Source organism: Neoarius graeffei, chromosome 26, assembly GCF_027579695.1.
Source record: "Neoarius graeffei isolate fNeoGra1 chromosome 26, fNeoGra1.pri, whole genome shotgun sequence".
NCBI lineage: Eukaryota > Metazoa > Chordata > Actinopteri > Siluriformes > Ariidae > Neoarius > Neoarius graeffei.
In genome coordinates, this window is record NC_083594.1 from 16,387,352 (window position 1) to 16,411,378 (window position 24,027).

At 42.6% G+C, this 24,027-nt stretch overlaps 1 protein-coding gene across 7 annotated transcripts in view; it reads left to right on the forward strand.

The window, feature by feature from the left end:
• The window catches only part of pcbp4 (poly(rC) binding protein 4), a 259,012-nt gene that overhangs the window by 226,864 nt on the left and 8,121 nt on the right, over positions 1–24,027 (forward strand). For 5 of the 7 annotated variants that reach the window (XM_060910937.1, XM_060910936.1, XM_060910939.1 and 2 more), the window contains 4 exons: positions 11,274–11,315; positions 14,687–14,765; positions 17,939–17,994; positions 23,489–23,658. In XM_060910937.1, the coding sequence (XP_060766920.1) occupies positions 11,274–11,315; positions 14,687–14,765; positions 17,939–17,994; positions 23,489–23,658 (347 nt within the window). The remainder of the gene's footprint in view (positions 1–11,273; positions 11,316–14,686; positions 14,766–17,938; positions 17,995–23,488; positions 23,659–24,027) is intronic. The other 2 variants (XM_060910938.1, XM_060910942.1) reach the window with 1 other exon arrangement.

The window sequence follows — 24,027 nt, forward strand, 5'->3', positions numbered from 1 at the left end:
CACAGCAAGAAGGTCCGGGTTCGAGCCCCGTGGCCGGCGAGGGCCTTTCTGTGTGGAGTTTGCATGTTCTCCCCGTGTCCGCGTGGGTTTCCTCCGGGTGCTCCGGTTTCCCCCACAGTCCAAAGACATGCAGGTTAGGTTAACTGGTGACTCTAAATTGACCGTAGGTGTGAATGTGAGTGTGAATGGTTGTCTGTGTCTATGTGTCAGCCCTGTGATGACCTGGTGACTTGTCCAGGGTGTACCCCGCCTTTCGCCCGTAGTCAGCTGGGATAGGCTCCAGCTTGCCTGCGACCCTGTAGAACAGGATAAAGCGGCTAGAGATAATGAGATGAGATGAGATTTGTGGTAATTAAAAACAAGATATTTAAAGAATACTTGGAATATTCAATCATAAAATAAATTGATTTCAAAAGATAGAGCAAAGAAAAACTCAGTCAGCATGAAATAACCTGGAAAATGAATGCGGGTCATTTTTGGCCCATGTTGTGCATTAGAAGGGGTGTGCATATGTTTTGCATCAAAGGGTTAAAGACGGTATTTATGTCTTCAGGTTTAGTAATCAAGACATTATCTTTTTTAACAGCAGTTATAGTGGACTTAGCCTCATTGTGTTTGAGTCTTAAAGCAAGAAGTTTGTTCGGCTGTTCCCCATTGTAATAGTAATTCGATTTAGTGCGGTGAATGATAAACTCTGCTTTCTCAAGTTGTAGTGCGTGGTATTCTGATTTAAGTGAGTGTAGGATTTTTGCATTCTGTTGAGTGAAAGACTGTTTTAGTTCACTTTCCGAAGATATTTTCGTCTCAAGTTCTTCAGATGCCTTTATTCTGGGTTTATTCTTGAAGGATGCATATGAAATACAGTTGCCTCTCAGAAAACATTTAATTGTTTCCCATAGTATCTGCAGGTTTGCAGAATTCTGATTCATTTCAATAAATATCATTAAATTGCTTTTAAGCTGTAAAATGAAGCTGTCACTTTGGAGGAGCGATGAATTAAAACGCCAGCGTTTAGAGCGGGGGGGGGGGGGGGGGGGGGCTGGAGCGGAGTGTTAAGTTGCAGAAAACAGGAGAATGGTCAGATAATAGAATTGGTATTGTGTCAACTGTTTTCGTGTCTTGAATGAGGGTGTTAGATAGCAGAAGATAATCTATTCAGGAATACGTTTTATGCCTTGACGAAAAGAATGTGTAATTTCTTTGATTGTCATTCGCGAAGCGCCAGCTATCGCACAAGTTCAAGTCAGAGATGAAAGCATTCAGGCTTCGGGAACTGCGGTCTATAGGGATCACGTGAGATTTATCTAAAGCGGGGTCACAGACCGTATTCATGTCGGCCCCAATAACGAGCTCGTAACCTGCTAAATTTAATATGAGTTCTGTAATTTTCGGGAAAAAAGCAGGATCAAACTCGTTTGGGGTATAAAGAGAGACAAGAGCCAGTTTGACATTGTTCCATGAGCCCAGCAAATAAGTCATACGGCCATCAGTATGTGAGATCTGCGCTGAGTGCAACATTAGCCTTGGCCTATATGCGTCTGTGTTGGACATTAATACTGTAAAGACAAAAATGAGCAGAACTTTCCCTAATACAAACAACAGTAAACAATGAACAAACGAAAGAACTAACAAACCGCAGGGGTTAACTATAATTCCCCCTGGTTTGCAACCCAAAATAATGCTATTTCGATAACGTGACTTCTCCATAGCGGCACGTCTGGCCATTCGCTATTGCTCTTTTTCTAGTTAATCCGAAACAAGCAATAGAGAATGGCCAGACGTGCCGCTATGGAGAAGTCACGTTATCGAAATAGTCCGTGGGGGACTTCAGGAGTAGCTGACAACTATTGTGGGTTACCTTGAGTGTCGCTGGATAGAGGAGGAAAGGCTGTAGACCCAAGGATTCCATCTTTTTCCTGGTCTCAGCCATCACTTTTCTTTGTTTCGTCATTTCCACACTGTAGTCCGGGAAAAAGAGGATGTTTTCTTGGTGGTGTTTAACGGGGTAGGTCGCCCTGGCTCCTTTGAGGATAGCTTGCTGATCAACATAGTTTAGTAGCTTGAAGATGATGGTGCGTGGTCGAGCACTGTTCTGTTCGCTGGAGTCCACTCTGTGGGCTCTTTCTATGGCGATCTCTCGGTCTTTCAGTGTAGGAATCCATTTGGGAAGGTGAGCCTTTAAAAAGGCTATGGCATCGTCGCCTTCCTCTCCTTCCTTTAAACCAACTAAACGAATGTTTGATCGCCTGCTTCTGTCTTCCAATTCTGAGAGTTTATCGTTCAAGTCGCTCATATTCCTAGCCATCACGCTGACTTGATCTGTCAGATCGTGCTGCTGCCTGAATCATGTCACACCTAGACTGCAGCTTAGCCACACAGCTATCTTGTTGACCCAGTTCCTTTTTGACTAAATCAATCGACTCTTTAGTATTGTCCAGCTCGATTCAGATGGCGTTAAGTTGCGGGGTTAGGAAGTCGTCAATTGCTTGTCTTACCGAGGCAGATATGGTTTTATCCAACTCTTCTTTTTGTTCAGCTAGTGCTAGTTTCACGCTCGCTAGTATGGCCAGGTTTAGCTCTTCCTTCGAGATGGTGTCGGGTTCTTTGAATTTCTTCTTTTCTGGGGATTTTTCATGTTCCCTTTCTCGAACAAATTTCGCATGGAGTGACATTATGCACCGCTGAAGTTGTAAATTCTGTTAAACTGTTTTGGAAATAAAGGATGGTAAAAGATTTAACGAATAGGCCAGCAGAGCTCCCTTTTAGGGTTGTATCGCCATCGACAGGTCACGTGATCTCGCATGGTTAGGTTTATAAATGTCAATTGCCTGTAAATTACCAGGCGTGTCCACATAACAGCTGATTTGCATTTGGTGACGTTCACAAAACTCCATAAAAAGGCCAAGTTCATACAAAAGAACAAAATGGCTACCAAACAGCCATAAAAAGAAGCATTTCTCTGAGGCAGAAGTTGAAGTACTTTTGGTTCATGTCGAAGAGAATTAAAAATATATTCTTTAGTAGCGTATATAATGTATCACAACACTTGAAAAAGCCAAAACACGGAGAGAAATTATGGGGTGAATTCAGTGTCGTCATCATCATCATCATCATCATCCAGTGCAATATCAGGGAGATCCAAAAAAGGGTTTGAAACAAAACCTGAGTTTAATCAACAGTTTCTCTGTTTTCAAGCGAGGCCAAACCATGACAAAGCTTTTTAAAATTGACAAGATGCTGTGGTAAATGGAACTGTGCCGTGTTCCCCAAAAGCGTCACCGCACAAAGATCGTTAAATGGTCGAGCGTTAAAAGGCTTTTGGGAAACCCAACGCTTACTAATTCTTCCAGTAAGATCACTTAAGCCATTTGCACCATCTCCACCCATCCTCCTTTTCTACAGCGCCATTTCATCTTAATTTGGATTGATTGATACGTAATATACAGTACCAGTCAAAAGATTAGACACACCTCCAAATTCAATTGCTTTTTCTTTATTTTTATTAATTAAAAGACACTTCACGTCATAAAGTAATGATGGATGTCGTTTCTCTTTACTTGAGCGGTTCTTGACATAATATGGATTACTACAGTTGTTGAATCGGGCTATTTACTGTAATTGTATTATTTACTATTTGATCTCAAACACATTAAGATGGAAAGAAATTCACTTTTGACGGGGCACACCAATTGAAAAGCATTCCAGGTGACGACCTCATGAAGCTGGTTAAGATGATGCCAGTAGTGTGCAAAGCGTCACTGGATACTGAGAAGAATCTAAAATATGAAACATCTATTTTTTTTTTTGTTATCACAGAAATAGAGGATATTATACACTTGTGCAAATATATGGAGTTTATCTTCAAGGGGTTAAATATATTCACAAGTGAGTGAAGCGAATGAATAATATTCTTTATATTATAAAGAGCAGGCTATATCATAAAGCGAGTTTAAAGAGCAGGCTACATCTTTTATTAGATGCGTATAATCAGAAGACATAGTCTGACTTTAATTATATTTCATTCGTATTTCGTACTATTGTTAACATTCTGCTTGTAAGTTTATAGGATTTATTTATTATTATACCGCTAGACTGCCAGTGGGCGCCACAGTGGTGTAGTGGTTAGCAAGAAGGTTCTGGGTTTGAGCCCAGTGGCTGACAGGGGCCTGTGTGGAGTTTGCATGTTCTCCCTGTGTCTGCGTGGGTTTCCTCCGGGTGCTCTGGTTTCCCCCACAGTCCAAAGACATGTAGGTTAGGTTAACTGGTGGCTCCAGATTGACTGTAATGTGAGTGTGAATGGTTGTTTGTCTCTATGTGTCAGCCCTGCGATGACCTGGCGACTTGTCCAGGGTGTACTCCGCCTCTCACCCATAGTCAGCTGGGATAGGCTCCAGCTTGCCCGCGACCCTGTACAGGATAAGTGGCTACAGATAATGGATGGATGGATAGACCACCAGTGCTAGGATTAGCTATACTATAAGTACTAAATAAATAAACTGAGAAAAATTACATGGACACATGCAAAAAAAAAAAAAGTTAATCAAAATAATTTTAATTTTGAACCAGTTCACCGTTTTCACAACGCGCATCCAGTCAGTGGGAAAACACTGGGTGTGACATCATCGTAGTGAAGTATCAGGAAATATGTCATTCAGGTCCGCGATGTGTTTTGTCTGAAAAATGCAAGTTTTTTAACACGAGAAGATAAACTTCATATCTTCAAGCTAATGTGTGATTGTATTTTTATTATAAAAGACACATTCACAAACAGAAAGTTCCCAAATTTATCAAAACAGTTCATCGATTTCCTCATGAGTGACATACAGAGATTTATGTCACAGTTTTGGATATACATGTCCTGGATGTAGCTAATATGAAAAATACGAGTGGCGTATTTCCTAGTAAAACACTCATGTCTCATCTCATCTCATCTCATCTCATTATCTCTAGCCGCTTTATCCTGTTCTACAGGGTTGCAGGCAAGCTGGAGCCTATCCCAGCTGACTACGGGCGAAAGGCGGGGTACACCCTGGACAAGTCGCCAGGTCATCACAAGGCTGACACATAGACACAAACAACCATTCACACTCACATTCACACCTACGGTCAATTTAGAGTCACCAGTTAACCTAACCTGCATGTCTTTGGACTGTGGGGGAAACCGGAGCACCCGGAGGAAACCCACGCGGACACGGGGAGAATATGCAAACTCCACACAGAAAGGCCCTCGTCGGCCACGGGGCTCGAACCCGGACCTTCTTGCTGTGAGGTGACAGCGCTAACCACTACACCACCGTGCCGCCCCAAACACTCATGTCCATATAATATTTCCATAATGTTCCATATGTTATTTCATAGTCAGTATATGTATGTTATTTACCAGCTGGGAGGTCAGTATGGTGAAATACCGTGACCGAGGTCTTGAAAGTACTGAACGAGGCCCTCTGGGCCGAGGTCAGTATTCAAGGCCGAGGTCACGGTATTTCACCATACGGGCTGACCTTAAGCTGGTAAATAATATATGTATTTTTTTCTTTACCAAATTCTAACAGAAAACGAGAGCGCCCGAAAGGGAAAACCGAGCCGAGCCGCCATTTTGAATCCTCATTCACGGCTGTAATGCAAATGGCTTCCTCCTCGGTATACAAGTGCACTTCCATGACAGGAAAAAAACTACATTTTGCCGCCTATGTAGTCCCCTATTTATACAAAATTGAGTCATTCAGGATTCAGCCATGTTTTTGCTCAGCGTTAGCAAGTTAGAGTTTTTTAGCTTTCTCCTGAAATGTTTTCTTTTATTTCTTCTTCCTCAGGGTTGTAAAACTCGCTTTCGCTGTGAACACTGTCGTTATCACTATCCATGCTGTAAAATTAATGCTATTCTCCTGAGAAATGCTGGCAAAAATGTATAAGATTTTTGATAATCTTATAAATAAAGCTTATAAAAAAAAAGATAAATGTTGACAAAAAATGCTACTATGTTTGTTGTTGTTGTGAACGGGCGAGTCGCCAGAGGTCCGTAACCGGGATCCGTAACTGGACTCCGTATCATAGGATACGGACCCGCTCGCCAGCCAATCAGAGTGCAGGATTTGATGGAAACCGGACCGCGAAAAAAATAAATATATATTATTTACCAGCTGGGAGGTCCGTATCGTGAAATACCGTGACCTCGGCCTTGAAAATACTGACCTCGGCCCAGAGGCCTCGGTCAGTATTTTCAAGACCTTGGTCACGGTATTTCACGATACAGACCGACCTTAAGCTAGTAAATAATACATTTATTTTTTTCTTTACCAAATTCTAACAGAAAATGAGAGCGCCCGAAAGGGAAACCATATTTAGAACAAACCTGCTACAAGCTCGTCAAGCTACGTCAGCTCGGAATTTTCCAAAAATAAAACTTGCTTTCACTGTGAACACTGTCGTTATCGCTATCCATGCTGTAAAATTAATGCTATTGTACTGAGAAATGCGAAAATTAATGTTGACAAAAAATTGCTACTGTGCTGTTGTTGTGAATGAGCAAGTCACCAAAGGTCCGTAACCGGGGTCCGTATCGTAGGATTCCGGACCGCTCGTGAGCCAATCAGAGCGCACGATTTGATGGAAACCGGACCGCGAAAAAAATATTCTATAAATGTAGAAAATAGTCAAAATACAGAAAAAACTATGAATAAGTAGAGTAGGGGTGTCCAAATTTTTAACTGGTACTGTACATGTATGTAATATTTCCTTCCTGCCATTTAGGCCGAGATGACATGACAGGTGTTTTCGCATTGTATATGGTAGCCAACACTGTATATCTACTCTTAGATCAGTAACTAAAGTTAATTGTTCTTTATTTATTTTTTTGTTAATGTTATCTAAGCAAACTCTTTCGCTCTCAATCCTCAGACAGCCGAGCTAATGCTGTAATTTAACACGAAGCACTATTTATGCGAAGCAATATGAGAAGCAAAAGAAGAAAAAAAATGAATCAGGTTTGTGATCAGCTAGACTTACTTCTTGACCTCGGGACTTTATCATCTACAGCATTAGAACGTTCAGCGTTACAGGGCTGGTACGTGATAAAAATCAGTCATTCCGTCAGCAGCTTAGCACGCAGAGAGCCGAGGGGCACTGAATATCAAGGCCATGTGCCCCCTTGACTCCTGGTTTGCATGTGTGTGGTTAGCCCTAGTGCTTAGTGTGTTATTGATGCTCTTATCTGACTAGGGCTAAAACAGGAGAGGCATATGACCTGTGTAAACACATACATACACACACACAGAGAAATGTCAAACCCAGAATAAAGCAAGGACATGACACAAAACAGGAAAAAGGCTTTTTGTTTAAACTATGAGGCAACAAACTCAGATGAAGTGGTGGTGGGGAATATGATCAGAGCTGCTCTTGCTAATGAAGGTGCCATAGGAGTGTGTATATGTGTGTTAGAGAGACTCGACGGGGTGAATTATGTGTTCCTATTAAATAAAATATCTCGCAAATAAACAAATTGGGATCAAAGTCAGTCTTTATGTCTGTCCTTTATATAAAAAAAAACTGCATGTTGAATTTTTTCTTAAAGCTATAACCACTAAAGTGATGAAAAGAGACGGGAGTATTTTTTGTCAGGGAGGCCGCCATAACTCCATCCTGCGTGTACAAGTGCATGCTGTAGTGTCAGCGGGGCGAAGTATTCTGTCAGGGATGGTCGGAGACGGATGTAAATGCAGAAGATCTTTATAATAAAGAAAAGTACAAACAGGCAAACGGTCCAAATCGGCAGGCGTGTATCCTGAACGGTAAAGCAGGCAAAAAAGTTGAGCAAGGCACAAACAGAATATTGTAGACAGAAGCAGGAACAAGAATCAGAAACCAGGAAATCAGGCAGGACACAAGGCTTGGTAATGTGTGTCACAACAACGCAATACTTCGCAAAGTCAGTCTGCATTCGGAGTCCTTATTTAGGCTCGCTGATTGCGCCTTAATCCCATGCAGGTATGTGTCATTCATGGCGTACACGTGAATCAGTTCAAAGCACGCGCTGTCCAGAGCACGCCCGAGAGTCCTTCTGTTGTGACAACAAGACTGTAGTATAATAATATGGTCTAGTATGACTTCTCGGTCACTTTGTTTGCAGTTCTCCACAAAAATTATGGCAATACAGTATTAGAAAAGGAATCAAAATAAAGTAGCGGCTAGCCCGTTTATTTAAAAAATATATTTATCTGCTTATCTTCCATCCGTTTGATCTGTGACATGGTATGCTGTCAGGCGGAATCCTGCATCATGCAGCGCCACTCTCATTTTCATCTCTTAATCACTGAGCTCTGTATAAAATCTGGAAAGCTCATAGCCTCGGCAGAGTGAAGCCATCTGGACGCCATCTTAGCACACATCGCGTGTATTTGGTTTACGTGTTAAACCATCGTATCCGATCAAACTTGCCCCAAGAAAAGTATTTCCTGCCTTTTTTTCCCCCTTTCATTACCTCTTCTTATTTTCTCAAATTTCCCATATTCCTTACATATACGGTATTTATAGCGCTCCCCTTCACTGTTATTGGTTTTTTGTTTTGTTTTTTTCCTTCTCTAGTCCAGTCTCTGATCTTATTTTTTTGAATGGCTCTTTTACTACTATAATTATTTTTACAAAGATAATTTCAGTTTCTCTTCTACAGTGTATCTTTCTCTTTTGTATCGTTTTTCTTCCTTTCTATCTATCTCTATTATTATTATTATTATTATTATTATTATCCTAACACAAAGACTGTACAATACTTCCTTTCTATTTAGGACAGTTGTTGAAACAGGATTATTTTCTCATGTTATTTGCCATTTTCACTTCATTCTCACATGTCTTAACAGTATTTATTGTTTTCACGGTCCAATTTTCATCAAATCCTGCGCTCTGATTGGCTGGCGAGCGCTGACTCCATTTTGTATAAATAGGGGACTACATAGGCGGCAAAATGTAGTTTTTTTCCTGTCGTGGAAGTGCACTTGTATACCGAGGAGGAAGCCATTTGCATTACAGCCATGAATGAGGATTCAAAATAGCATTAATTTTACAGCATGGATAGCGATAACAACAGTGTTCACAGCGAAAGCGAGTTTTACTACCCTGAGGAAGAAGAAATAAAAGAAAACATTTCAGGAGAAAGCTAAAAATCTGTAACTGTTGCTAACGCTGAGCAAAAACATGGCTGAATCCTGAATGATTCAATTTTGTATAAATAGGGGACTATTTATACAGCTGTGAATGAGGATTCAAAATGGCGACTCACCTCGGCTCAGCTCGGTTTTCCCTTTCGGGCGCCCTCGTTTTCTGTTAGAATTTGGTAAAGAAAAATAAATATATTATTTACCAGCTTAAGGTCAGTCCGTATGGTGAAATACCGTGACCTCGGCCTTGAATACTGACCTCGGCCCAGAGGGCCTCGCTCAGTACTTTCAAGACCTCGGTCACGGTATTTCACGATACGGCCCTCCCAGCTGGTAAATAACATATATTTATTGGTCACATATTTCACCGTCACAATATTCATGCAGCTTGCGACCAATAACTACTGTTAAGACACGTGAGAATGAGGTGAAAATAACAAGAGAAAGTAATCCTGTTTCAATAACTATCCTAAATAGAAAGGAAGTATTGTACAGCCTTTGTGTTGGGATAATGATAGATAGATAGATAGATAGATAGATAGATAGATAGATAGATAGACAGACAGACAGACAGACAGACAGACAGACAGACAGACAGACAGATAGATAGATAGATAGATAGATAGATAGATAGATAGATAGATAGATAGATAGATAGATGGATAGATGAAGTAGTATATGAAAGAGAAAGATACACTGTATAGGAGAAAAACTGAAATCATCTCCGTAAAAATAATTATAGTTGTAAAAGAGCCATTCAAAAAAATGATCAAAGACTGGACCAGAAAAGGAAAAGAAAACAATAACAGTGAAGGGAAGCACAATAAAGATATGTAAAGAATGGGGTAAAGTTGAGTAAGAAGAGGTAATGAAGGGGGGGAGGGAAGTCAGGAGATACTTTTCTTGGGGCAAATTTGATCCAATCCGACAGTTGAACACAACCCAAATACACGCGATGGGAGTGGTAAGATGGCGGCCAGATGGCTTCCAGATTTTATATAGTGCTCAGTGCTCCTAATACATCCATGTATCTGGCTAATCCAGTATGGCCGCGCCCGGGGAAATGGCCCAGTGAACTGATGTTACAATTTTAACATGTTTAAGCTTAAGTCCGCTTAATTTTTTTTCATCCAGAACATCTTTGTATGAATGTATAATGATGACATTTCATAACCCTGTAATTTCAACATTTACTGGTTAATCAATGCTACTTACAAGGACACTGTGAGAGAAAAGAAAGAGAGAGGCCAATATTTAAATGAAATTGTTTCAATGGAGTGTCCTTCTTTCCAACCTCTAACTTGTTTTGACTTAGACAGGTAAAGAGAATTCGAGACAACATGTAAATCAACGAATGGGTTCGCAAATAGCGTAAGCCTGTGCCTGGTGACTGTTAATCAAGCCCCCAGTGATAGGAAAAAAGCATGTTTACCATAACTGAACTTTTAAACATGCTGGGTTATGTGGTATCCTGAGTGCAAGTCGACACCAAACTCACCCCCCACCCACCCATGGTGTAACCATTTACAGCGTTTTCCCACAACGTCAACGTAAAGAAGAAAGCACGGAGGTATTAGAATCGAAGAGAGTCTCTTCATTCCCGAAATAACTTTTTCCTCAAAACCTGTGACCAATTGCTCGCATTAAACACAGCACTGACGAACGCAAACCAGGGTTTTCCTGTGGCATGACCTATAATTTATGCATCACTAGTCTTTCATATTTTCTTCCTTTTCCTCTCACGCTGGCTTCCCATCTCTCGCTTCGTTTTCTGCTTTCTTTTACTCTTTCCTGCTCTCCCTCCCACTCTTCCTCTGCAGTATGTTTAAACTTTTAAACAGGCTTATACAAGAGACCCTCGGGGAATAGCGCATAGCACTCGCTTTAGCACGCCGCTAACTGAGCCTCGCATTCTCTAATGCCGAGGCACGAACTCACGAGAACATGAAACTCTTCAGAGACACAATGCCGCCTTGAAGCTTTGCGATCCACTGATGGCAGTGGTTCAGGTGTGAAGAACAGAAGCGATGCTTCAGCCTTCAATTTCAAGGCATGTTGGTGAAACACAACACATGAAGTGTAAGATAGTTGAAAAACACCTCTATGTTTTTTTTCCTTTTGCAGGCATACACTGTACAGAACCAATACGGCATTCCACATTCAGAGGTAAGGGCTGTGGATGTTCTTGTTCTTGTTCCTTACTTCCAATGAATTTGATATTTCATGGTGTTTCGACATCAGTTCATTTCAATCCAGCCACGAGGAAATAATGTCGAGTTTTGAAAATGTGTAACTCTTTTCATATGAAAGCTTCTAAATATTACTGTTAGGGTTACAGGCAGGTTATCATTCATAGCTTTTCGTACAATTTCATATGAAATTCCAGCAAAATCCAATCACAACTCGATTTTTACCAACCTACAAATTACTCAAGGTTGTCAACGAGTATTCGTTTAAAACACCATATTTTTTCAACAAAATGGTTCCTCAAGTGTTCTGAAGGATATTTAAGAGGTTTTTGCCTTCCAAAGGTGTTCTACTTGAAACCTTCTGTGATATAGGGTTTTACAAAGATCCTTGAAAGCTTTCTCAGTGTGACAGGCCAAAGCACTCTTAAGACCTCATTTTCTAAGAGTGCACCTTGGATTTTGGATGGATCAACTTCGACATTAAGTTCAATGCCATAGAAGAACCTGGCGGCACGGTGGTGTAGTGGTTAGCACTGTCACCTCACAGCAAGAAGGTCCTGGGTTCAAGCCCACTGGCCGACGAGGGCCTTTCTGTGTGGAGTTTGTATGTTCTCCCCGTGTCTGTGTAGGTTCCCTCCGGGTGCTCCGGTTTCCCCCACAGTCCAAAGACATGCAGGTTAGGTTAATTGGTGACTCTAAATTGACCATAGGTGTGAATGCGAGTGTGAAAGGTTGTTTGTCTCTATGTGTCAGCCCTGAGATGATCTGGCAACTTGTCCAGGGTGCATCCTGCCTCTAGCCCATAGTCAGCTGGGATAGGCTTCAGCTTGCCCACAATCCTGCACAGGATAAGCAGTTACAGATAATGGATGGATAGATAGAAGAACCCTAAAGATCCCGTTTTGATTCCATAAAGAACATTTTGGTCCATGAAACTTGGTTGTTCCTGCAATCGAGGCTTTACACCATCACGTGACTCCCTCCCACTGCAATGGTAACTATGCCACCATGACAGGGGGCACGCTTGTCGTGCTTTCTTCAGACGAGTTAGTTGTAAATGATCAGTATGGTAAGGTTTTGCTGCATTTTTGGATATGCAAATAATTTTGAATGAAACAAAGACATCAGATTTTTTTAATTTACCAAAAGTAATTCATCAGGGGGACAAAACTAGAAAGATTTCTAAATGTAGAAGGGAAAAAATGGTATGAAAACATTCGACAGGACTCGGTGTCGAACAGAGAGGTCAAAAACCCTATGGTGGACTCATGTCATTTCCATGAAGGTAAGAATTCCAAAAAAAAAATTTGCGTGATGCTCATTCTTATACAGTGAACATGAGCATCAACACACCAGCTCAGCACAACCTAACCTTCACCGAGACTTAAAGTGCATTTACATTCAGGGATCTTTCAGAGTGTGTTGTGCGCGCGCTTGGGATTCAGTCATTATGGGAAACACCTGATGCTGACTTGAGCGCAATCAGCACATGCGTATAAGGACGCTGTTTTCACAGAGACTTTGCAAGTATTCTGTCAGGTATTCAGTGGTAGATGGATCTAAATGCAGGAAGAGTGTTTATTATCAGGCGAGATATTTACAAAACGAAACTGAAAGCAGAGTCATAAACAAACATCTCATCTCATTATCTCTAGCCACTTTATCCTGTCCTACAGGGTCGCAGGCAAGCTGGAGCCTATCCCAGCTGACTACGGGCGAAAGGCGGGGTACACCCTGGACAAGTCGCCAGGTCATCACAGGGCTGACACATCGACACAGACAACCATTCACACTCAAATTCACACCTACCGTCAATTTAGAGTCACCAGTTAACCTAACCTGCATGTCTTTGGACTGTGGGGGAAACCGGAGCACCTGGAGGAAACCCACGCGGACACAGGGAGAACATGCAAACTCCGCACAGAAAGGCCCTTGCCGTCCACGGGGCTCGAACCCGGACCTTGCAAGAAACAAACATGACAGTGATAATGATAATACTTCGGAAAGCCTCTGTGTCCTTACATGTGCATGATGATTGTGCTCAAATCAGCATCAGGTGTTTCCCATAACAACTAGGTCCTGTGAGCGAGCGCGGCCGCTCGAACACATGAAGGCGTTCCAGTCAAGTGTTTACCTGCTGTTTGACGACAACCTTTAGCTCGCCTGTATATCACCATGCATAATCACCAAAATGCCTCATTTTCACCAATAACCCATCGTAAAGCATCGCAAGCTGTAGTGTGACCGTAGCTTTACGCTCTTGTTCATCTGTCTGTATAAGAATGAGCACCTTGCTGCACTTTGTATGTTTGCAAGCCATTTTTCCCTGCTACGTTTAGAAATCTCTCTAGTTTTTCCCCCGATGAAAAATTACTTTTGGTAAATTAAAAAATCCGATGTCTGTGTTTCATTCAGCATGATTTGCACACCCAAAAATGCAGCAAAACCTTCCCATACCAATCAGTAACAACTAACTGAGCTGAACGAAGCACTACAAGTGTGCCTCCTGACATGACGGCATAGTTACTGTTGCTATGGGGGTCATGTGACGATGCAAAGCCTCTATAAAAGGAAGAGTATTTTTCAACCAGAAAGACCCATCCATATAATGGCAGCATGTTTTATTTTCTCTATAGCACTAACAGAAATGGTTAAAGACCCATCACTCCAAACTTTTACCGGGACCTTTATTTTTAAGAGTGGACGTAGTGGATATAGAACTGTTCGTATTTGGAGAACCATTTAAAACAAAGGTCCTTCCATGGTCCAGTGGGTTCTGTACACCTCAAATCCTACTGTTGAGGACCTACTATTTATGGAACCCATGGCAGCTGGAATCCAGCTGTCCAGTGTCTATTTTAAAATAGATCCTTTTAGCCTTCTATACTATAATTGTCTGGGTTTTTTGTTTGTTTGTTTTGCTTTTTAACTTTTGTTGCACCAGTTCTTTAAATAGGATGTTTGTGCCATGACAATGTGGCCACTTATATTAAAAAAAAAAATGCTTGATGAATATATTATAGTACCAAAACTTTGGTAGCATATTATTTTCTCATTTGGCCTACGAGTACTTCATTGTCATTTTTTATGATTGATTGATTGATTGATTGATTGATTTTTTGGGGGAAGCCATGATCTAATGGTTAGAGAACCAGCTTTGGGACCAAAAGGTCACTAGTTTAATTCCCTGGACCATCAGGAATGGCTGAAGTGCCCTTGAGCAAGGCACCTAACCCCCAACTGCTCCCCAGGCTGCTCTGGGTATGTTGTACGTCGCTCTGGATAAGAGCGTCTGCTAAATGCCATTAAATGTTAACGTTAATGTTTTACCGTGTATGTCTTTCTCAGCTGGCCAAGCTGCACCAGTTGTCCATGCAACAGGGTCTGACACCAATCGCTCAGCCAGCAGCTACAGCCGTCCTGCCTGGTAGGTTTGCCCAGCTTTGGTGAACAGAGAGGAAAAAGTCAAGCATTTCTAAGAAAATAATCTTAAGTATTTCTGTCTGGTGGAAGATTGAAGCCTTTTCCTGGCACCTTTCCCTGTGAAGTTCATAGTAGATTCCTAATATGGAAATCTAATTGAATGTCTCTCAGACTCTCAACCACATAAAATGTCACGGATGCCAGTATCTTCAGAAGAAGTCTCACATTGAAACACCTGGGAACAGGAATGTGGATCAAATGAACCTCCCAGCAGTGTCTGTCTTAGCCTAGAGACTGCACCTGCGCTCCATGGGCCATATGGTACGTGTAGATTAGACCTAAGTAAAATAGGGCCAAGTCTGGCTGGGATTTCACAGTTAGCACCGGAGGCTTTTAAAGCCTATTTCTAATTTCCAGCCCAGTCAAAGGATCTTCACATTCTCCTGAGACCTGCAGACATGGGATATTACCCCCATTCTTATCCATCAATTCTGGGACATCTCTCACCATGTCTATGGATCCAATATATTTGTTTAGAAGCAAGGGCTTTTTTTCTGAGCAAGCCCTTTGTACGGCACCAACGGTTAAGCATTATGGTAAATAAGCACTTTGGCTTGGTGAAAAATGGGGGGGGAGGCCTCAAAGCAATTTCCGTGCATCGGAAGTGAGCACAATGGTAGCCCCCCTCTAACTACCAAAGCTTGGAGAGCATATCGCTCTCGCAAGATGGCTGCAGAACTCGATTATGTTGGAAGTAAAAAGCTCATCAGTCAAGGCAGTGTTTCAGTCTATTAAAAAGGACTCCTGATGACTCAGAGAGCTGGCTCAGGGCCAGCCTAGATAAGATGCACATGGTTTACTTTCATTGGAATGCAAGTAGTAGCAGCATCCAGGTGGGGCAGCAGATAGGATCAAAGTGCCTTTCAGCCTGTAGAAGCAAATTCTTTGCATATAATGCGAACCTTTGAATTGTTGACGAAGCTTTGTTATAGCTTGGGTGATGGGGAGTATTCTCTCTGCTCAAGTTCTGGCCTCTACCATAACTTAAGCTATAAGGGTATGAACGAGTTGTTTACCAGCATGATTTTTGGGAAGAAACACACACGTACACTGAGGGAACATGTTGAAACTTTGCACAGACTGTAACTCGAGTTCAATAAGTTGAGTTCAGGGACCCTGGAGCTACCTTATATAAAAATTTGGTTCTAGGCTACATGTCAGAAGTAAAGCTACTGTCTCTATAAATTAGCCTGATAGTTAGGCTGCATTACCAAGTGCTACATAGGCTAAAACTGTGTACTGTTTCACAGTATTCTAAGCCGTGGACCAATACAAAAGAGAGAACCATAGTCCAGGAAAGTTCTTGGATTTACCAAGATCAGTGTTTTTTTTTGGTTTCTATTTCCACTTGAGAGTACGCTGTGCGCATTTTGGCTGCCACTTCTCATCGGAGATTTCTGTTTTTCTTTCCTTTGTTTTTGTATAGTTTGACGGGGGTGGCACGGTGGTGTAGTGGTTAGCACTGTCGCCTCACAGTAAGAGGGTTCTGGGTTCGAGCCCAGTGGCTGACAGGGGCCTTTCTGTGTGGAGTTTGCATGTTATCCCCGTGTCTGCGTGGGTTTCTTCCAGGTGTTCCAGTTTTCCCCACAGTCCAAAGACATGTTGGTTAGGTTAATTGGTGGCTCTAAAAATTGTCCATAGATGTGAATGGTTGAGAGAAGAAAACCTCTAATAATGCAGTAGAAGGCAACGGGAAACCACCATTGTAATGTTCCTGAGAGACTTTGATGGCTGAAGCCATCAGAACGGCCACGTCACTGTAGTGATATGCTGAAATGGGTGGATGGATAGTTTGTTATTTGTTTGAATGTTTTGTCTGCTGGTTGTGGTGTTGCTCTGGACCCAGTTTTGGGCGTCGGTTTCCTTCAGGCCTTGGTCCGCTATGGGAGAGGCCTGTGCTCCTCGCTATGGACTGCAGTGAGCTTTTTAACATCAGGTGGGACTGATGTTAAACCACCATTTTGGTGGGACTGTGGGTCGCTACGCCATTGGAATTACATCCTGACCCTCTTTTTTGGTGAACTTTTTTTTTTTGATAATTGTAAAGCAACCTTGGGTGTGAGAAAGGTGCTATATAAAGCTGGGCATACACTGTGCGATTTTTGGCCCGATTTTGACACGATTTTCACTCGTGCGACTATTTTGGAGATCGGGCCGAGTTTTGGCTCAATCGTGCGTCTCGGATCGTGTAGTATACATGGGGTAACGACAAGCGATTAACACCTCACGACCTCCTCCCGATCGATCGGATGAAAATCAAACCTGTTTGAAATCCTGAGCATCGGATCCGAGCATCGCATCCGAGCATCGGATCGTATAGTGTGAGAACAGGAATCGTAAGCTGCGTGCTGTTTACCCCTGCGATTCACTCGTACAGTGTGAGCAGCAGCTGAATACCGCGATTGAAAAAAATCGCACAGTGTATGCCCAGCTTTAGTTGAACTAATTCTTAATTATTATTATCAGCAATTCTATGCTGCATATTGATTCTTCTTCTCATTCTGCCCGGATACACAGCATCCCATTTGAAAAGTAGCCATCTTTAACTGTGATTATGAATGGTATTATAGTTTTTTTTACCAAATCGGGGGGGGGGGGGGAGATTTTCAAAAGGATTGTCATAAAAGTACATTTTTGTTTTCAGAGTCATTTGTCTTTTAGCTACAATTTTTGTTGCTTGTTGACTGCTTCGATTGCTGGGGTCCAATTCACTTTAGTCTTGAATCCTGCAGGCATTGCTAAATACTGCTCAGCTCCTTCTCTGGGGTATTGAACCTTGTACAGTGAAAAATAACATATTACCCACTCTATAAGGCCCTCAAGGAAGGGATCTTCAACAAAACACTTAGAACAGAAAATCAAGACAAATACATCACATCGCCATAAAACGTCATCAAATGAAGGCCTCACAGTTGCTGAATTTTTCTTTCAGCCCATCAGACAGAAATAAGAAGGACTGGCATCCATCATGTTTCATCCAAACCCAAAATATGAGCGCCACGTCAAGTTGAAGTAATGAGCGATTGGGGTAAAGGAAACCAGGGGATAATTTAGAGCGCCAAAATGCAGTGGCGTTCTCCTGAGCTTTGCTAACTCCGTATCTTTCCTCTTTCTCAGCAGGCATGGAGTCCAGCACCCAGACGGCATCACAGGAGCTGCTCATTCCAAATGACGTAAGAGCTGCACGTTCACTTCTTCACACTTTTTGATCACAACCAGTGAACGCTTCATTTTTAACAGCTGTAATTTAGTTACAGTCTTCGCTAACGAGGCAGCCTGTGTTCACAACGTCTGCAATTTGGGAGGATTGAAATTGCAGCCGTTTGGTTTTAAAGCACAGCTTTAATTTACTCATAACCCAGCATATGAGTAGAAGAGGCAGTTTGGAAAGAACACAGTCCATAGGACATCTGTTCCGACGTAGCTTGAAAGGAGCATGTTTGCATTGTAATGTGTTTTCCTGGGACTTGATATATAAATATCAACTCGCAGACAAGAATTATGAGAAGGATCCAACACACATAATAAGCAATATCAAATCCAGCAGGTAAAACAAATCCAATATGGTGTGCTGGGTGAGTTTAATATATTAACGCAGACGACACATTGACATACACCTATGGGTTTGTTGCTGAAGAGCATTCGTGGCTGTTCATAACTCATAAAAGCGTAGCACAACCCTTAAAGGCGTTCCAATATTTCATTGGGATTTTCATATATCATTATATAACCTATGGAAACAAACATCCATCCATCCGTCTATCTAGCCAGCTTTTCCTCTGCTTTGCTTCGCTCAGAGGAGCTTCAGTTTGGTTCAATCTTGTCACAGCAGCTGACATACTTTGCTCACCCCGGCTGTCAAAACAGTGTTGTAAATAAAAGCAACCCTTCCTGCTTTCATCGAAGCCCTGAGCTCAGTGCAGAGAACATCAGTGTGGATGTGTGTCATGGCTGTGCAAGAGGCTCCCTCCCCTTGCCCTGATCTCTCTCTGAGCCCACTAGATTAATCCACTGGCTCACGACCTGGCCGAGGGCTCGGACAATACCCGCCTGCACGCGTTCATGAGCCGCAGTGGTGCATCGCATGCTTTTCTATTTTAAGGACCTCTGTTTGAGTAGGGAGGAGGATCTGTTGTTATTCAGTGTTGGGTTTTTATTAGTTGTGGTTCATAGCAGAAGGGATTCTTGGAATTATGAGACAAGTGAACAAGTGCAAGGAATGACGTTTCAAGGGCAACGCAACACTCGCTTTCATACATACATACAACTGGACGCAATGCAATGTGATAGCCTCAAACATCTCCCAAACCTTCTAGTAAACAATGGAAATGTACTGGGGGGGTTTTCAACATTTAAAAGATAGAAACTAATAAGATGATTTGCCTAGTTAGCTTGAAATAAAACTGGCGATGTTACAGTAATTGACTGGATCTTTTAAATGCTACCGCGAGTTGGCCGAGTGGTTAGTGTGTCCAACTCTTGACTGGGAGATCGCGAGTTCTACTCGTAGTTGGGTCATACCAAAGATCATCATAAAAATGGTACCTGCTGCCATCTGGCGAGGCACACCGAAATACAGATGCGAGTAGGGAGTCAGACTCTCGTGGTTACCAGAGGACTAGCCCCCTACTGTAACCTTAGCTATAATAATAAGCAAGAGGTCGAGGGCTATAGAAATGTAGATCGGCGCCACCCAGTGCGCCTCAAAAGACTAGGTAGTACTGGGATGGGCGACTGCCTGGGAAGACCAGATCCTGGCACGGGAGGGACTTTGACATCTCATTATCTCTAGCTGCTTTATCCTGTCCTACAGGGTCGCAGGCAAGCTGGAGCCTATCCCAGCTGACTACGGGCGAAAGGCAGGGTACACCCTGGACAAGTCGCCAGGTCATCACAGGGCTGACACATAGACAACCATTCACACTCACATTCACACCTACGGTCAATTTAGAGTCACCAGTTAACCTAACCTGCATGTCTTTGGACTGTGGGAGAAACCGGAGCACCCGGAGGAAACCCACGCAGACAACATACAAACTCTGCACAGAAAGGCCCTCGCCGGCCACGGGGCTCGAACCCGGACCTTCTTGCTGTGAGGCGACAGCGCTAACCACTACACCACCGTACCACCCCGACTTTGACATTTAAATGCTAAATCTGAACACAAACTCTGAATAAGTCAGGAATAAAAAACACAACAAGGTAGTGTGATGCAGTCTGACCTGAATTTTCCTATGATGACGTCCCGATGCATCGTTTTTTACGTAACACTTTTATCCATTTACACTTTTAAGCCATTTATTGTTGTAGACGATCCATGAAACAAGTTAGTTCTTGTTGTCACTTATAAAAGCTAGAGCTAGATGTTTGCTTTCTCTTGAAGCTAATAAGACAAAAAAAAAAAGCATGCTACAGAGAAATCGCATAACATATTGTCCTCTGTCCTTCCGAAGCGCTCATCTCTGAGTGTTAGAAAGCTTCGACACTGGAGACGCATTTTGCGCAAAAAGTCAAATGTTAAATCTTAAGTGTTGTTAATTAACACTCAAGTCTGTTATTTATTAGACTCTTGCTGACTGCCATTATAGAAAATGAATTCAACAGCTTTTGACCAATCAGAATTGAGAATTCAACAGCACTGTGGTATAAATAAATTGAAATACAGGATTAGAGTCATGAGTGAAAGAATAGACAAGATCGTAGTGAAATTATAAATACATGAACTCCCACTTGTCAAGTCATGTTGCATTAAATCCACGATTGTATTGCAAATATGTCACAGGTTTCAAAGAACATGCCCCCCCTCCTCAAACAGGACCAAATATGAATGTTTCCACATTCATATTCCAAAAAAATGCTAGGAGTTGAGAGATAACGTGACATTTATTATTGAAATGGCCTCACAGCGTAGTGATTCTGCAGCAAGTCGAGATCAAACAGACATCAAACGCCTGGCAGGAGGAAGTTGTTTATCACAAGCAATCACGTCTTCCTCTCTAGAGGGGCTCGTTCACCACAGCAGCCCTCCCCAATAAGTCTTTACGAACATGTGGCAATTAGACAGGGTTCAGAGCTGGTGCTTGGGAACGCAATGGCAGGAACATCAAGGCTATAAGTCTGAGGCCTAGCCAAGACCGACAGGATCAGCAGGAGCGGCCTCGTCTTCGCTGAGCCGTGGCCTTATTCATCTGCTTGGCCTTTTCGAATGATAAAGGCCAGGCAAAAATAGACCTAATGCTAGCTTAGGACTTGAGAGGGATTTATCTGAGCTGAAGTGATTTGTTCCCTTAGTGGCAATATCTTCAAACCAAATAACAGCTGACATCAAAAGTTTTTAGACTCTACCCTTTTTCTAAGTACGGAATAACACAAAAAATGGGGAGAGGAACCTGCTGTTTATTGCGTCTTGAGGATAGATGGATGAATAATTCAGAGCTTCATAAAAGCATAAGATGGGGATGGACCATGCCGGGGTGGCAGCAAGACCTGGAGGTCTTCCACCAAGCACTTAGACACCGACATAATCAGCTGAGCCATTAATAGCCTCAGGCACCAGGGAGAGCAGTGTGACAAATCAGGAGCTGGAGCAGCCATATGACTTGTGAGGAAAGGAATGTTCTGTGGGTAAAACATACACAGATACACACTCGGCTACTCGCAGTGTGAGGGAGGAATGCAGCGACAGAGTGGGTGAGCGAAATAAAAAGAAGGAGCTGTCTGTCAAACGAATGCCAAACCGCCAACACATCTGCATGGGCGTCACTTTTTCATTGTCCGAGCCTGACGTTATTCCCGAGGCACCTTTGCTTCAGACTGTGAGCTTTGGAGAACTGTCTGATAAAACGTGAATTTGATCTGGGCTTCAGTGTTTCAGGATCAATAGCCATTTTAATGGCACAGACTGGCGCTCAACGTCCAGCGAAGGCATCTTGTTTTGCACATTTTGATGGCCTACATTGAGGAGTTTGTGGACTCCACTTGACAGGCTATCTGCTTCACACAGCAAAGCATTGTGGGTTTACAGATGTACTCGAGTTTTGTAGCAGTGCTCCAAAACATAACCAAAGGGTTCGATAATAGTGTTATTTTGAGGTGATGATGAAAGGCTTGAAATAGGAATCAAAGTTGATGATACATATTTAAAAAAAAATGCATTTTACAAAATCAAGGACCACTGTTGTATATGGACAACAATTTGTCTCTTATGCAATAAATAAGATATTGGGCTGATCGATGATTGATTCTGAATTACTACTAGTAATGAGGCGGCACGGTGATGTAGTGGTTACCACTGTCACCTCACAGCAAGAAGGTTCTGGTTTCGAGCCCAGTGGCTGACGTGGGCCTTTCTGTGTGGAGTTTGCATGTTCTCCCCGTGTCTGCGTGGGTTTCCTCCGGGTGCTCCGGTTTCCCCCACAGTCCAAAGACGTGACGGTTAGGCTAATTGGTGGATCTAAATTGACCGTAGGTGTGAATCTAAGTGTGAATGGTTGTCTGTGTCTATGTGTCAGCCCTGTGATGATCTGGCGACTCGTCCAGGGTGTACCCCGCCTCTTGCCCATAGTCAGCTGGGATAGGCTCCAGCTTGCCCGTGACCCTGCACAGGATAAGCAGTGTCAGATAATGGACAGATGGATACATAGTAATGAGCCATTTAGACCTGACCAGGTTTCAGAGTTTTCTACGTATTTTTGTTCCCCCATTGACGTCATATTGTGCACATATCATCTGCCAAGTCATCATTTTTTCGATGCCAAGTTTCTCGGAAGTCATCCAAAAGATTTGGAGTCTCAACCTCAAGCTGCTTTTTGTTACCTTTCACTTTCTGGCCTGAGGTATTTCTAAGTGTACCAGGGCCCTCACAATTATTGAAAAATGTCACACTCAGCTTTCTGTGCTGTACTGTCTGCAGTGCTGACATCACTCCTCTGACAAGTTCAGAACCACATACAGTTCCCAAATGACTGGGATGCACTTGCTGAAATCTGAAACAGATTTTGCAGCATTGTATCAAGTGCACAAATAATCCTATTCAGTTAATCCATATGGGAGAAGCCATAGCTTAAATGGTTAGAGATGCAGCTTTGGGACCAAAGTGTCCCCAGTTTGATTCCCTGGACCAGCAGGAATGGCTAAAGTGCCCTTGAGCAAGGCACCTAACCCCCAACTGCTCCGGGTATGTCGCATGTCACTCTGGATAAAAGCGTCTACTAAATGCCATGAATGTAATGTAATCCCACCACTAGTGCAACAGAAAACTCATGAAACCAAAATTCAGGTTTGTTGGTTCACACGAAGACATGCACTACACAGGGCTCCATAATGCACCAGCCATATTAAATTGGCCACACCCACCAACATTAAAATGACTCACAAAAAGGTTACCTTCATTACCTCCACCAACATTGTTGGAGGAGTTTAAGTTTTTGCCTCCATTTGTTTGCCTGTTCCCAACATAACTCAAAAAATACTGAACGAATTTTGATGAAATTTGGAGGAAAGGGCCATGGGCCAAGGAACAATTGATTAGATTTTGATGCAAATCCAAATACGTATGCGGATCCAAGATTTTTTGCGGATATTCTACTATGTGGCTTGGCGGAGGTATGCACTCTACCACGTGCCCTTCTGGTTATGTTTGTTATTGCTTCTCTTCTGCCCTCACAGCTGATTGGTTCCATCATTGGCAGACAAGGTACGAAAATCAACGAGATCCGCCAGGTGTCCGGGGCTCAAATCAAGATTGGCAGTCAGCTGGACAGCACCAGTGACAGACACGTCACCATCACAGGCTCTCCAATCAGCATCAACCTAGCTCAGTACCTCATCACATCCTGGTAAGCACCCCAAGCTTGGCCACTCTACTAGAGCCAAGGCATTGGTCAATATCTTTCCTTAAATACAAATTTTCAATATCATGCCTTGAGTGTTTTTCCACTGCACAAACGACGAGAACTTTTGGCACTATCCAGTACCATTGGTTCTACTTGTATGGCTTTTGGTACCTGAGGATGCTTCAGGATAGAGCACTGTTTGGTGCAGCAATGCAACAGAGAAGCCATAAATCACTCGTTTTCAATGAGGGTTGGTGAATCCCAGTGATAGGAGGTGAAGCAGTCAACAGCAACATGAAGTAGGTTGAGCAAGCAACACAACAAAGATAAGCAAAGGTTAACTTGATGCAAATGCGATTGGAAGTGATTTGA